The sequence below is a fragment of the Pecten maximus genome, chromosome 14 (genome assembly GCF_902652985.1).
Source record: "Pecten maximus chromosome 14, xPecMax1.1, whole genome shotgun sequence".
Taxonomy (NCBI): Eukaryota; Metazoa; Mollusca; class Bivalvia; order Pectinida; family Pectinidae; genus Pecten; species Pecten maximus.
The window spans coordinates 35,277,196-35,292,665 of record NC_047028.1 but is presented as its reverse complement, the minus strand read 5'-3'; the positions used below and the strand labels follow the sequence as shown (position 1 = coordinate 35,292,665).

The 15,470-nt window shown below is 37.7% G+C and overlaps 1 protein-coding gene across 1 annotated transcript; it reads left to right on the top strand.

Moving 5' to 3' along the window:
* The first annotated feature begins 1,007 nt into the window (after positions 1-1,007).
* Positions 1,008-2,284, top strand: LOC117341881. The gene is made up of 2 exons (XM_033903741.1): positions 1,008-1,531; positions 2,052-2,284. The coding sequence occupies exons 1-2, from the start codon at positions 1,008-1,010 to the stop codon at positions 2,158-2,160; spliced, it is 633 nt and encodes a 210-aa protein (XP_033759632.1). The 3' UTR covers positions 2,161-2,284.
* The last annotated feature ends 13,186 nt before the right edge of the window (positions 2,285-15,470 follow it).

The following is a 15,470-nucleotide window of genomic DNA, read 5'->3' as shown; positions in this document are numbered from 1 at the left end:
GGCCAGTGTATCTTCTGATCAACGAACTCCCTGCAAAAGAAAGATTCACAAGGAAAAATATGATGCTCTGGGGACTCTGGCAGGGGAAAGGAAAGCCCAAAATGAATATGTTCCTTAAACCTCTCGTTCTGGATTTACTTGATTTGTATACTACAGGTCTTACAGCTAAAATTCTAGGACAAGTGATCACAATAAAGGCAATGCTGATTGTTGCAACAATGGACTTGCAGGCAAGGGCTTATGTCACAAACATGACCCAACACAATGGTGAGAATGGCTGTTTGTATTGTGAAGAACCTGGCGAAGTTGTAGCAAGTGGAGCTGGATCTTGTCGTGCCTATCCAGTGAGAGCAGAAAAACCACCTCTGAGAACTGATGAAAGTGTGAAAGAGAATGCAACAAGAGCACAGGAGGATGGGCAACGATATTTTGGCTTTAATGGTCTTAGTGTCTTCAGTTACTTGCCCTACTTCTCATTGATAAAGAACATTATGGTTGATTACATGCATGGCACTTTGCTGGGTATCACAAAGAAGCTAATGTTTCTGTGGTTTGATGATAAGAACAAGGCAGAAGATTATTATATTGGAGACAGAATGACAGAGATAGACAAATTATTGAAAGAAACTTGCCCCCCTCATGTAATTCATAGACTACCAAGAATTCTGACAAACACCTACAATCATTGGAAAGCATCTGAACTGCGTAACTGGCTTCTGTTTTATTCTGTACCTTGCTTGAAAGGAAAACTGAAACTGATTTACCTGAAACACTACAGCTCTCTTGTTGAGGCTATCTACATTTTGTTGTCGGAGGGGATAACTGCGTCACAAATGAAGAGAGCGGAAACACTCCTCAAATTCTTCACATCAACTGCCTCTGATCTGTATGGACCAAACATAATGAGTTGGAATATGCACAACTTACTTCATATGCTTGACAATGTGAGACAGTGGGGACCCATTTGGTGTTGGTCTTGTTTCCCTTTCGAGTCTTTCAATGGAGAGATGAAGAAAAATATCCATGGAACAGGAAATGTTTGTCGTCAAGTTTTTTGGAACTTTCAGGCTCAGAAGAGAGTAATGCAAACAGAACATCACATTGGTGAAGGTGTGGCTAAGGATTTTGTAAGGAGCATGTTTGAAGGCAAAGGACAGCGTTCTCTTGGAGAGGAGGCCTATCAATGCAGAACTGTAAAATGTACAGTAATAGAATCACATTTTGAGCCATTTGTCAAAGAGCAGCTGCAACATCTGACAGGTGATGTAAGTGAGGAATCATTTATGAAGGTTGCAAAGGTGATCAGAAATGGATTCTATCTGTACAGTACATCATGTTCCAAGGTAAAAAAGCAGAATTCTTATACTGTTGCTTTGGAATCCACAACCAAAGATGGAGAAGTTGGCATCGAAATTGAACAGTTTTTGTTGCACAAGAGTTCAAAACAGGTTTTTGCTGTTGGGAAACTCATGAGAGAAATGGAAAGTGTATTGGAGGGATATATTTCTCATATGAAACGCCTTGAATACAGGTAATTAATTGAAAAGTTCTGTTTCTGCTTTTCTTTTCTTTTTCATTTAATGTGAACCTATTGTTATGTTCTTAATTTAAAAAACTACAGATTTTGCTCTAGTGGTGATCAATTTAAAAGTTCTACATGGATTTGCATTGTATTTGTAATTGGTTATTGACAATTGAGACATGTACAATTAAATAAGTCAGTTAATCATATCTTTAAAAAAAAAAGACTTTTTAAAAGAATTATGAAGCAAGTTATACAACTTAAATTAATCACTCTTGTTGGACCGAATGTTATTGCACAAAAGGTCTGTGTGGGAGGAAACCAGAGTACCTGGAGGAAACCCACTCGTTTGGGCAGGTGCCTCCATACCTTTTCATGTCTGATTGGGGAATTGAATTCGGCCTGCCACCTTGGTGAAAGGCAAGTGTGTTATCCACTGCACCATCACATTACCCAATCATATTTAATGATTTATTATCCTAATATTCAATGTCAGATGAGTGCAAGTGATATTTTCTTTCTTTTACAGCAGGAGAATTGTTCTGAAGTGTACTTCATTGAAAGAACCTATGATCATCGTCAAGAATCGAGATGCCCTTTATGGATCCCTGTTTCCCAATCATTTTGAGAGAGACTGATCATTGAATTTGTATATAATAATATCAAAAGTGTATGTTTAAGTTAAGTTATGCTACAACTCAAAAACCGGTGATGATCAAGTGTTTTCTTTTAAGAAGAAACTGATAATACATAAATGATGATAATGACACACAAAGTACATAGATCAGAATAATTACTAAGTCCATTGCCACTCTGTTCAAAATTATTCATTTCCAAAATGGACTTAGAATAATTTTTGATGGTCCGAGTTATTACCAAGGTCACTTAGAATAATTTTGATTGTCCGAGTTATTTCCGAGGTCACTTAGAATAATTTTGATTGTCCGAGTTATTTCCGAAGTCACCCTAAAAAAGTCCGAGTTTTTGTTTGCCATAGCCGAGGTTTTTTGTCCGAGGTAATGCAGTTTCCAAGGAAAACCTCGGACATTTGTATTTTCCAAGGTTTTTCTAAGGTAATTCCAAGGGAAACCTTGGATTTCAACCATAACCTCGGAAAATGTACAGCCGGGCAGTCTAAATCCCACCGGGATCCCAGTCTTAATCCCAACGGGATCCCAGTCTAAATCCCACCGGGATCCCAGTCTTAATCCCACCGGGATCCCAGTCTAAATCCCACCGGGATCCCAGTCTTAATCCCACCGGGATCCCAGTCTAAATCCCACCGGGATCCCAGTCTAAATCCCACCGGGATCCAAGTCTTAATCCCACTGCGATCCCAGTCTAAATAATAAGGATCATGTATTGTCCGTATCCTATCAACTGAAAAAAAAACCTTAAAAAATCTTAAAGATGTGACCTACAAACCAATAAAGAGCAAGATACAAAATGCGCTTCATTTAGTTTAGTTTTCTTTGACGTGTATTACTACAGTAGAATGATTGCTAATTTTTAGCCCACCATCATCAGATGGTGGGCTATTCAAATCGCCCTGCGTCCGTGGTCCGTGGTCCGTCCGTCCCTCCGTCCGTCCGTCCCTCCGTCCGTCCGTAAACAATTCTTGTTATCGCTAATCCTCAAAAAGTACTGAAGGGATCTTCCTCAAATTTCATATGTAGGTTCCCCTTGGTGCCTAGTTATGCATATTGCATTTTGAGACCAATCGGAAGACAACATGGCCGACAGGCAGCCATCTTGGATTTTGACAATTGAAGTTTGTTATCGCTATTTCTCAGAAAGTGCTCAAGGGATCTTTCTCAAATTTCATATGTAGGTTCCCCTTAGTGCCTAGTTATGCATATTGTATTTTGAGACCAATCGGTAAACAACATGGCCGACAGGCAGCCATCTTGGATTTTGACAATTGAAGTTTGTTATCGCTATTTCTCAGAAAGTACTGAAGGGATCTTTCTCAAAATATCATATGTAGGTTCCTCTTGGTGCCTAGTTATGCATATTGCATTTTGAGACCAATCAGAAAACAACATGGCCGACAGGCAGCCATCTTGGATTTTGACAATTGAAGTTTGTTATCGCTATTTCTCAGAAAGTACTGAAGGGATCTTTCTCAAATTTCATATGTAGGTTCCACTTGGTGCCTAGTTATGCATATTGCATTTTGAGACCAATCGGAAAACAACATGGCCGACAGGCAGCCATCTTGGATTTTGACAATTGAAGTTTGTTATCGCTATTTCTCAGAAAGTACTGAAGGGATCTTTCTCAAATTTCATATGTAGGTTCCTCTTGGTGCCTAGTTATGCCTATTGCATTTTGAGACCAATCGGAAAACAACATGGCCAACAGGCAGCCATCTTGGATTTTGACAATTGAAGTTTGTTATCGCTATTTCTCAGAAAGTAATGAAGGGATCTTTCTCAAATTTCATACATACGTTCCCCTCAGTGCCTTGTTATGCATATTGCATTTTGAGACCAATCAGAAAACAACATGGCCGACAGGTAGCCATCTTGGATATTGACAATTGAAGTTTGTTATCGCTATTTCTCAGAAAGTACTGAAGGGATCTTTCTCAAATTTCATATGTAGGTTCCCCTTGGTGCCTAGTTATGCATATTGCATTTTCAAACTAATCAGAAAACAACATGGCCGACAGGCAGCCATCTTGGATTTTGACAATTGAAGTTTGTTATCGCTATTTCTCAGAAAGCACTCAAGGGATCTTTCTCAAATTTCATATGTAGGTTCCCCTCAGTGCCTAGTTTTGCATATTGGGACCAATCCAAAAACATGGTCGACAGACAGCCATTATCGCTAAATCTTAAATTTTATATATAGCTTCCCCTTGTTTGAAAAGTACTAGCTATAGAGGGCTGTTTCTGTATTTACACAGATTAGGATTAGTAAGACTTAGAAGAAGGGAAAAGTAGAGAAAAGATCAATCTGACATGGAACCTATGAAGATCATTCAATGGTGGGCGCCAAGATCCCTCTGGTTTATATAGCTAGGATTCCCTTGTTTGAAAAGTACTGGAGGGATGTCTCAATTTGCACAGATTAGTAAAATGAAGGGAAAAGTAGAGAAAAGATCAATCTGACATGGAACCTATGAAGATCATTCAATGGTGGGCGCCAAGATCCCTCTGGGATCTCTTGTTTAGAGTATTATCTATATATCTTAAGCTCCCTATAAAGTGATGCAACTTCATTTACTTAGAAATCAAAACAATTCATGAAATCATTCTAGTGACTGATTTGTAAGAAAACTTGAAAAACATGTGAAAATGAACACTTACTTCTCAATGCCTTTCTCTTTGCTTGGGCCAAAGCAACTTTCCCCTTGGCCTGTCCATAAATAGACAAGTTAGCACATCCATCTTTAGTAACTAAGTTCTAGAAGAGTTAATGCCAATTTGTCTATCTTAGATGAGGCCATTTCACAATGTTGTAGCCTCTTCCTAGGAACCTGGACTCCATATAGCGAGTCCCCCAACTATGCTAGTTCTGCAAGACAACCCCTGCGAAACAATTATTAATAATTCATGAACATTCATGAATAGTTCATGAATTATTCATGAACTTAGTTCATGAATATTCTTGATTTGTTCATGAACATTTTCATGAAATTCATGAACTTAAAACTTCATGAATATTTTTTTTGAAATTATGTTCATGAAGATTCATGAATTCATGAAATCATCATAGTTCATGAATGGTCATGAACTTTTCCATACATGATAATTCATGAACTCTTCATGAATATTCATGAACTTAAAACTATGATGAATACTCTTGAATGAAATAATTCATGAACATTAATGAATATTCATGAACTTAAAACTATGATGAATACTCATGAATGAAATAAGTATTCACGAACCCTTCATGAATATTCATGAACTTAAAACTATGATGAATACTCATGAATTAAACATTCATGACACATTCATGAACCCTTCTTGTATATTCATAAGACTCAATTTCCTGAATTAAAACTGTTGAGTTAATTTACACTGTATCAAAGCTCACATTGGTAATTATCAATGTACAATGAATTGACCTTTAAGTGTGTAATAGAATCACTGACGTGAATCAAGTGTTAATTTCTGCTTGCTTCTTAACACTCCTGTTGAACATTTTGATGTTCGTTTTCCAGTTACAGAATTATTTATCAGCTCATTAGTACTATACAATTTCAGAGCAAGCAATCCAATTGCATGCAAAGGAGTTGGCGACTGATTTACAATTACTTCCAGTTCCGCATCTGCGTCTGGCTCAGGGGAGGTTTTAAGACCTTTAACAATTTTCTTTATGGCCCAAATTTGCGCTCTTATGCTCTCTAGTTCTTCCTCGAGTCTTGTTATTCTTTCACTGTCACTGAAAGGAACATACAATCTTTTGAAACAAAAATGAATTTATACTGACCAACAAATCTTTCCTGGTTCATGTACACACATTCATATGATCTGTTCAAATTCAAGAATTATCAACATTGTCTATCCCTTCAAATGAAGAACATCAATAATTTTATGCATATCCTGCAAACGCGCTTTGTGGGAGATTACAATTGGTGGATTTTTTTTGCGGACATATCCCAAGAGGCTGTGGGTCAGGATTCACAGTAGGGAGATATTAGTTGTAAAATTTGTACAATTTCCTTGTTTACACCTACAGTTTGTATCTTCATGCAAGATATGAGATAAGCCAGTGTTTTTGTTTTTATAATTGCCCAGGCGAAATGATTTGCAAATAACCATGGTCGACCATGGTCCTGGTAATTGGCACCATTGCCAATGACCATGGTCAAGTAGATCATGGTCAATAAACATGGTTAACCATGGTCAAACCATGTTCTGACCATGGTCAAAAGCAGTGAAAACATGTCAAACCATGGTCAGACCATGGTCCAGATATGCTGAAAACATGGTCAGATCATGGTAAAACAAGAATGAGATACTTGATAAGCAATGAATACGATAAATTTTCACAAAAATACTCAGCAAATATTAAATTTAATTAATTTTAGGCTTGGAAATAGGTATGGGCTATTCCAGTAAAATATCTTTCTTACCCTGAGACTCCAACTTTAAAAACTATTTGACACCACCTAAGAAATCTGTATTGTAGTTATATTTAGCCAGTCCTATACTAACCCACCGCATGTAGAAGTAGGAGTCCCCTGGTCAGGTAGATTTTTCACTGGAATAATCCTATCAAAACATAAATGAGAAACATTTTAACTTCATATTGCTTTTAATTATTCAAGAAAAATTCATTTCCATACAAATTGATAAGCCAACAAAACTATCAACAACTTTTCATAAGAAGAGGCCTAAGGGGCCTTAAGGCGCTCACCTGATATATGGTCATTGTAATCCATCCACTTGATCAAAATACAACTTACCATATTGGGCCCCCTTTTGCACCCTTTATGGGCTTCATGAGAGGGTGAAATGAATCTTTTTGACATAAAATAAAATACCTAATTTTGGCAGATCATTTACAGACATGCCAGTTCTAGAGGCCTGGTATTATTTCACTGTCACTGAAAGGAACATACAATCTTTTGAAACAAAAATGAATTTATACTGACCAACAAATCTTTCCTGGTTCATGTACACACATTCATATGATCTGTTCAAATTCAAGAATTATCAACATTGTCTATCCCTTCAAATGAAGAACATAAATAATTTTATGCATATCCTGCAAACGCGCTTTGTGGGAGATTACAATTGGTGGATTTTTTTTGCGGAGATATCCCAAGAGGCTGTGGGTCAGGATTCACAGTAGGGAGATATTAGTTGTAAAATTTGTACAATTTCCTTGTTTACACCTACAGTTTGTATCTTCATGCAAGGTATGAGATAAGCCAGTGTTTTTGTTTCTATAATTGCCCAGGCGAAATGATTTGCAAATAACCATAGTTGACCATGGTCCTGGTAATTGGCACCATTGCCAATGACCATGGTCAAGTAGATCATGGTCAATAAACATGGTTAACCATGGTCAAACCATGTTCTGACCATGGTCAAAAGCAGTGAAAACATGTCAAACCATGGTCAGACCATGGTCCAGATATGCTGAAAACATGGTCAGATCATGGTAAAACAAGAATGAGATACTTGATAAGCAATGAATACGATAAATTTTCACAAAAATACTCAGCAAATATTAAATTTAATTAATTTTAGGCTTGGAAATAGGTATGGGCTATTCCAGTAAAATATCTTTCTTACCCTGAGACTCCAACTTTAAAAACTATTTGACACCACCTAAGAAATCTGTATTGTAGTTATATTTAGCCAGTCCTATACTAACCCACCGCATGTAGAAGTAGGAGTCCCCTGGTCAGGTAGATTTTTCACTGGAATAATCCTATCAAAACATAAATGAGAAACATTTTAACTTCATATTGCTTTTAATTATTCAAGAAAAATTCATTTCCATACAAATTGATAAGCCAACAAAACTATCAACAACTTTTCATAAGAAGAGGCCTAAGGGGCCTTAAGGCGCTCACCTGATATATGGTCATTGTAATCCATCCACTTGATCAAAATACAACTTACCATATTGAGCCCCCTTTTGCACCCTTTATGGGCTTCATGAGAGGGTGAAATGAATCTTTTTGACATAAAATAAAATACCTAATTTTGGCAGATCATTTACAGACATGCCAGTTCTAGAGGCCAATGGGATACTACATGTCAAATTTTAGAAAGATGCGTACAGTACTTTATGAGAAATAGCGGTAACAAGAATTGTTTACGGACGGACGGAATGACAGAATACGGACCACGGACGCCAGGTGATTTGAATATCCCACCATCATCAGATGGTGGGCTAATAAAAATAAAAACAAGGTCACATTTTACAAACCATAGCGATCAGTTGTGTTTAAACATTCCATTTCTATTAGACTAGAATAATAACTAAAAAAAGAGTTGTATGATGACACCATAAGTTCGCCTATTGCCCACATGTTAAATCATGAAAATAAAACTCTGTTCCTTGATACTGTAATTGTAGAACAGTAAAATACTTCATGAAGTGATAAGTCCAGACTGGTGCTTAATATTTGCTACATATCCCTTTAGGAAGATTCTTTATTCAGTGTAAAACATCAATAACTAAAATTGTATGGTAATACAATATTTCAACACTAATGCATTAAAACTTTAACCAAGTTCAGATGGGTCCTTTTCCATGTGTAAATTTCACTATATTTCAAATAATATGATTGTCCATTCACTGTAAAACAATTGTAACTGAAAAAAATAAAAATCTAAAAATATTAGTGATGCAATAGTTATACAATTTTTCAACACTTGCACCAAAATGTTAACCAAGTCCAGATAGGCCCTTTTGAGCCATTTCGATGCTTAAAATATGCTACGTATCCCATAGTATGAATTTCAATTCACTTTTAAACAACAGAAACCTAAAAAAATATAACCAAAGTTATCGGAAATTGTACCCAGTTGAAAAATCTCCGTGAATTCCGTGGAATTTTTCTCCGCGGAGTAGTGGAAATGATTTCCACAGAGATTCCGTGGAGAAAAAAAAATGAAAAATGAGAACCTACTCCCTGGAAAATGTTGTCAGATCTCTGCGGAGATTCTCATTGAATTCCGTGGAATTTCCACAGAGATTTCATGGAGATTCCGTGGAATTTTTCTCCGCGGAGTATTTGAAATATTTCCACGGAGATTCCGCGGAGAAAAAAGAGAACCTCTGTGGAAAATGTTGTCAGATCTTCGCGGAGATTATCTGTGAATTCCGTGGAATTTCCACGGAGATTCCGTGGAATTTCCACGGAGATTCCGTGGAATTTCCACGGAGATTCTGTGGAATTTTTCCCGCGTATTGGAAATGATTTCCATGAAAATATGGAAAAACTGTTGGTAGACTTCTGTGAAATTTTGATCTGAGCGGCACAGCATTTGCAGACAAGGTAATTTGTTAATTATAAAAATAGTTGTACAGGCCTGCCAGAACGGCATTGCTTGAGATCTCCTGCAAAATGAAGTTTCGACAATCATGATACAATATTTACATTTGCTCTGCATATTCCCATTGCAAGGCATTAAGAGCATACAATATGTGTTGTCAAGACTATAACAACATTTGGTCTGTAATGGTTATGTGACATCATTGATCTGAACTGACTTTGTTGTTCCAAGAACTCCATGAAAATGACGCTTGGAGACTGAATATATCCAAACAAATGAATAATATATGAATAACATAAGTAATGAATGTTTTAGCAAATGTTGTTATGGTCCTATATAACAGACATTGCTATTGCTGACAAACTTAATAAACGAAGCCCTATTCATTGCTTAAATGTATTCTCTGTTTTGCTGGATTGCATACATTAATTAAACTTAATTAAATAACTGTAAAGTGACAGTCGGTCTGAAATAAAGTAAATAAAAGGAAAATGTTCAGTTAAAATAACTCTAAAGTGTCAGTCTGAAGTCTGAATAAAGTTTTCTGGAATCTTACTATTTTGTCATTCTTATTAATCAATTCATCACCCTAAAGGCATGGCTCAATTTTTTTCTCTCATTTAGGACATAATGACCTAAGACAAAATAAGAATTTAGGCCCACTGTCTTAAAAGAAGAGGGTCCAATCTGAATCACTGCAATTTGCTTTTTAACAAATATACCGTAAAGGGCTTTTTCTCACCAGTTTGGAATGGAGCCTTTTTGTCTTATTTTGGGAAGAAAATTGGTGAATGGAAAAACAATTTGTGAATGGAAAAGATTTTTTCAGGAGTAAACTGCAAATTTTAGGAATTTGACTTATATGAAATGATTGGGAATAGGGCCCATTAACAGCCCCAAAGCACCCTCAGAAAAAGCCCTGCCATAGGAAAAATAGTACAGGAGATTTGCTCCAGAAACCTTTTAGGCAGTAACATTATGCATCTATAGACAAAGTAAAGGTCACAGTCAACTATATAGTTATGGTTTATGCGACACAGCGCCTTACAAATATCTTCCTTTAAACCAAGATTCATTATAACCGTAGGTGAAATAGTATGGGAGATATATATATGCTCTAGAAACCTTTCGAATGGACGATCGGACAGACGGACAAAGTCAACACTATATATACCCCCACTTCATCGAATCGGGGCATAATAAGACAGACGGACACCATAACATAATTGTATGCTCCCGTTAAATGTCATTAATGGGCGCAAAAACAAACAGCAATAAGTCCTAGATCTATATATAAAATACAAGGACTAGCTTGATATAAGTTCTAGTTCTTCTTCATGTATTCAGCAAATCCATCACACAAACGTTCCAAAAAACCCTGTTCATTAGCTACCACAAACATGTTGGAGAGAGAATCCAGTTGGTAGTGAGCAGATCTAAAGATACAATAATCATCATCTGGGTTTTTAGGGCATCTGACCCGAAGGGTCAGGATGACCTATAGTCATCATGCTTCGTCCGTCGTCGTGCGCCGTCCGCCGTCTGCCGTGCGCCGTGCGCCGTGCGTAAACTTTTCACATTTCAATCTTCTTCTCAAGTTCCACCAGTGGGATTAAGCTGAAACTTGCCTGAAATGATCCTGAGATGGTCCTGACCAAGTGTTGTTATTTTTCGGGTCAGTCTGAAATCCAAGATGGCCGCCATAGCCACCATTTTGAAAACACATTTTAAACTTCTTCTCAAGTTCTACCAGTGCTGCTGGGCTGAAACTTGCCAGAAATGATCCTGAGATGATCCCGACCAAGTGTTGTTATTTTTTGGGTCGGTCCGAAATCCAAGATGGCCGCCATAGCCGCCATCTTGAAAAACACATTTTAAACTTCTTCTCAAGTTCCACCAGTGCTATTGAGCTGAAACTTGCCTGAAATGATCCTGATATGATTGCGACCAAGTGTTGTTATTTTTCGGGTGGGTCCGAAATCCAAGATGGCCGCCATAGCCGCCATCTTGAAAAACACATTTTAAACTTCTTCTCAAGTTCCACCAGTGCTGTTGGGCTGAAACTTGCCAGAAATGATCCTGAGATGATCCCGACCAAGTGTTGTTATTTTTCGGGTCGTTCCAAATTCCAACATGGCCGCCATAACCGCCATCTTGAAAAACACATTTTAAACTTCTTCTCAAGTTCCACCAGTGCTATTGAGCTGAAACTTGCCTGAAATGATCCTGATATGATTGCGACCAAGTGTTGTTATTTTTCGGGTCGGTCCGAAATCCAAGATGGCCGCCATAGCCGCCATCTTGAAAAACACATTTTAAACTTCTTCTCAAGTTCCACCAGTGCTGTTGGGCTGAAACTTGCCAGAAATGATCCTGAGATGATCCTGACCAAGTGTTGTTATTTTTCGGGTCGGTCCAAAATCCAAGATGGCCGCCATAGCCGCCATCTTGAAAAATACATTTTAAACTTCTTCTCAAGTTCCAACAGTGCTATTGAGCTGAAACTTGCCTGAAATGATCCTGATATGATTGCGACCAAGTGTTGTTATTTTTCGGGTCGGTCCGAAATCCAAGATGGCCGCCATAGCCGCCATCTTGAAAAACACATTTTAAACTTCTTCTCAAGTTCCACCAGTGCTGTTGGGCTTGAAACTTGCCAGAAATGATCCTGAGAAGATCCTGACCAAGTGTTGTTATTTTTCGGGTCGGTCCAAAATCCAAGATGGCCGCCATAACCGCCATCTTGAAAAACACATTTTAAACTTCTTCTCAAGTTCCACCAGTGCTGTTGGGCTGAAACTTGCCTGAAATGTTCCTGAGATGATCCTGACCAAGTATTGTTATTTTTTAGATTGGTCTGAAATCCAAGATGGCCACCATATCCGCAATCTTAAAAAACACATTTTAAACTTATTCTCCAGTTCCACTGGTGTCATTGAGCTGGAAATTTGTGAGAATGTTAAGGAAGGAGGGCAAACAAAGTGTTGTTGTTTTTTTCGGCCTCGTAAAAACTTTGACATGGCAGCAATGACGGCCATTTCGTAACATGATTGCGCAATCATTGTTTTCATGAACAACACCTATTTCAAACTTCTTCTCAAATTCCACCGGTGGGATTCAGCTCTTACTTACCAGATATTATCCTTAGATGGTCCAGACCAAGTGTTATTATTTATTGGGTCGGTCAGAAATCCAAGATGGCCACCATGGCCAACAGTGCCACTATATACTTGCTACAGAGAATGCATACTACAATAATATAAGGGTTTTAATTTAGAGTCAGATAACCGTTAAGGCCCCTGGGCCTCTTGTTTTGAAAGTCGTGCAGGTTCAGTTTTATCATTGAATTATCAATTTTCTTGGGAAGAACAAGTTTTCCATTATCAATTCTGGCCAATTGCATCTGGCAATTTGTGATTACACTATGGCTTTGTAGTATTTTTTGATAGCCAATGTACAGTTCCCCATGGCTCCATTCAAACACTGCAAGACAGTATGTCGTTGTATTCTTCTGACCAACACATGCAGACAGATGCTGGTTGGGCTCACTTATATGTGCAGGTGCACACACAGGCTGATCATGATGAGGCTTTATATTGTTTGATTTCCCAGCACTCTTTTTTTTCTTTTCATTGACAGTTATTGCTGGCTGTATTCTATTTGTTTTTCATATAACTAGTTTCTTAATTACACCTTTTCAAAGCTTTGGAAAGGGACCACAGGCTTGTGGTAGTTCCAAGTTTTCATCTGTGTCATTGTCATCCACCAGCAAGTTTTGTATCACTACCTCCGTAAACATTTTGTCCTTATTTCCAACAACGATAGCCTTGGCCACTTCTCTGTTTTGTTGGTCTAGTAGCACAATATTACTTCCTGGGACAAACACGTTCATAGGCTCTTCTCCTGGGGATCCGTCGCTGTTCAGAATCTGCAGGTAGCTGCTCGTCTTATCTTTGTGTATCTTGTTAGGTGTAGAACTTCTTGACATCCTTGGCAACCGCTTTCCACTGACAATGTCATTCACATATTTCCTACGATTTTGAAGACATTGCCCAAGCCTTTTTCAAACCTCGGCTTGGTACTTTATGCTATTAAGCTGTGGCGCTGCTCTCTTGATACTTTCTTGAAATGCTACTCTCTTGGACGTCGACATTTCAGTAAGAAGTGGGGATTTTTTCCAAATGTTTGCTCCTTTTGCGGCATCTTTGATCAAACTCGAGAAAAAACTTTAGTACTTTGACAATTCTTCCGTTTCCTCCAAAAGTTGTTTTGCTGTAAAGTCGTTGCAGTGTCCATTGGTGTCCATCAATGATCCAGAGCTTGAATCCAACTTGTCTGCCTCATCATTGGATTGCGAGCTGGCTACTTCGTTATCAACAGCTGTAGTCTCCCGAAATTGATTATCTGCTACAATAACATTGGTATACGTACTACATGTACTAGCCTTCCCAATCTGTCGAAGAATGAAGCGATCCTTCATATTTGGAAATTCATTGATGTCGTCCGGACTGAATCGCTGGATCATATCGAATGTAAATCCATTGTCTAAATAAAACAAGAAAGAAAGGAAATGCTATGTATTTGTTACATTACTGAATTTATTTTTTTTATAAAGTTTGAAATTCATTTTTTGTAACTTAATTAGGATATTATTTGTACAATATCTCTAGAAGAATGCACATTCTAATCCAAGTTTCACTAATAAGTCTGAAGCAAAAAATTACATTTTCATAACTTTCATTTAAAATCTTCACAAGTTTGAGCAAATCTGGAACAAGAAAAACTTAACAATACATTTCATATAGAAAAAATTATTTCGGTAAATTTATGGAAATAATGTATTCATATGAAAGCCGACATCGTTTCCCTGAGAAACGGGCATTTATTTTCACAAGAAGATCGTATATTGAACTTCAATTTAAAGGATGATGTTGATGTATAGTCATATAACTACCGGTACTAGCATTAGTACTAATATTAATAACCGGACTCCTATGGCTCTGCCTCGGCCGGGTATTAAATCGATCCCATGCCTCGTAATGGAGCAAGTCCGGTGTGATTCACACCGGGGCTATTTTTGCATCACTTATCGGTTATCCGCCGATTGGTTCTCATCTATAAATATATTTAAATTATAAACCATTTCTGTCGATCTCCTACCTAACTTGTAGTTAAAATCCATCTAAAATATCGTAAAATAACAAGTTTACGTAACGAAGCATAAACTGAAATGAGTAGCGGCAGCCATGATTATTTCTTGGTTTCTTTTCTGAAGAGCTCCTCTAAATTTGTGAATGGGTGTACATCTAAACTAGCATATGACCATATGAAAAGCATTACCGTCGTGTGAATAGACTGACGAGAACGTAGCTCGTAAATCGCACCGGGCGAATTAACAGCACATTTGTCATAAGCACATAAGCAGGACCGTGACATCTATTTCTGTCATTTATTTTGTGTCTTTATCATTTTTTAAAACTGAAAATGTCGTTAAATTTTCAGGTAAACTTCGCCAGGGGAATCGAAAGCTGATTCAAGTGTATCCGTTACCCACTGATATAATGGTCTGGCAAGTGCATGCTGAAGTTTGATATCTCACAATTTACAAAAAAAAAACGGCTCTTACCTTTGATAATTAGCTTTGTTTCTTCACTTAATTGACTCATTGCCATGTTGACGTCCATGCCTCGTGGAAGCTGCTCGTGGCGACGTTTGGCGCTCTATCTTTTCCAACCAATGTAAAGCCGGGATGCTGATGAAGCCCAGCGAACCAATCAGAGAACTCGTTCCAGCAGAATGGAATTACAATCTTGGTACAGATTACGTTTGAATTTTGCATTATATATCTTGTCCGGGATTTTTCTTCCAGTCTTTAACTACAATACTTGTCACTTGAACTTGTTGTGTCATGCTTATAAGTTCACCTTGGTGAGGCAGTTGTACTGTGTCATGTACAATAAGATCAGTGTGGTTGT

What these genes read in the sequence shown, in the direction of transcription:
- LOC117341881 (XM_033903741.1), top strand. Translation starts at nt 1,008, where the DNA reads ATGAAGAAAAATATCCATGGAACAGGAAATGTTTGTCGTCAAGTTTTT. An exon ending in ATGAAACGCCTTGAATACAG is followed by an intron (nt 1,532 to 2,051) that starts GTAATTAATTGA and finishes TTTCTTTTACAG; the next exon opens with CAGGAGAATTGTTCTGAAGT.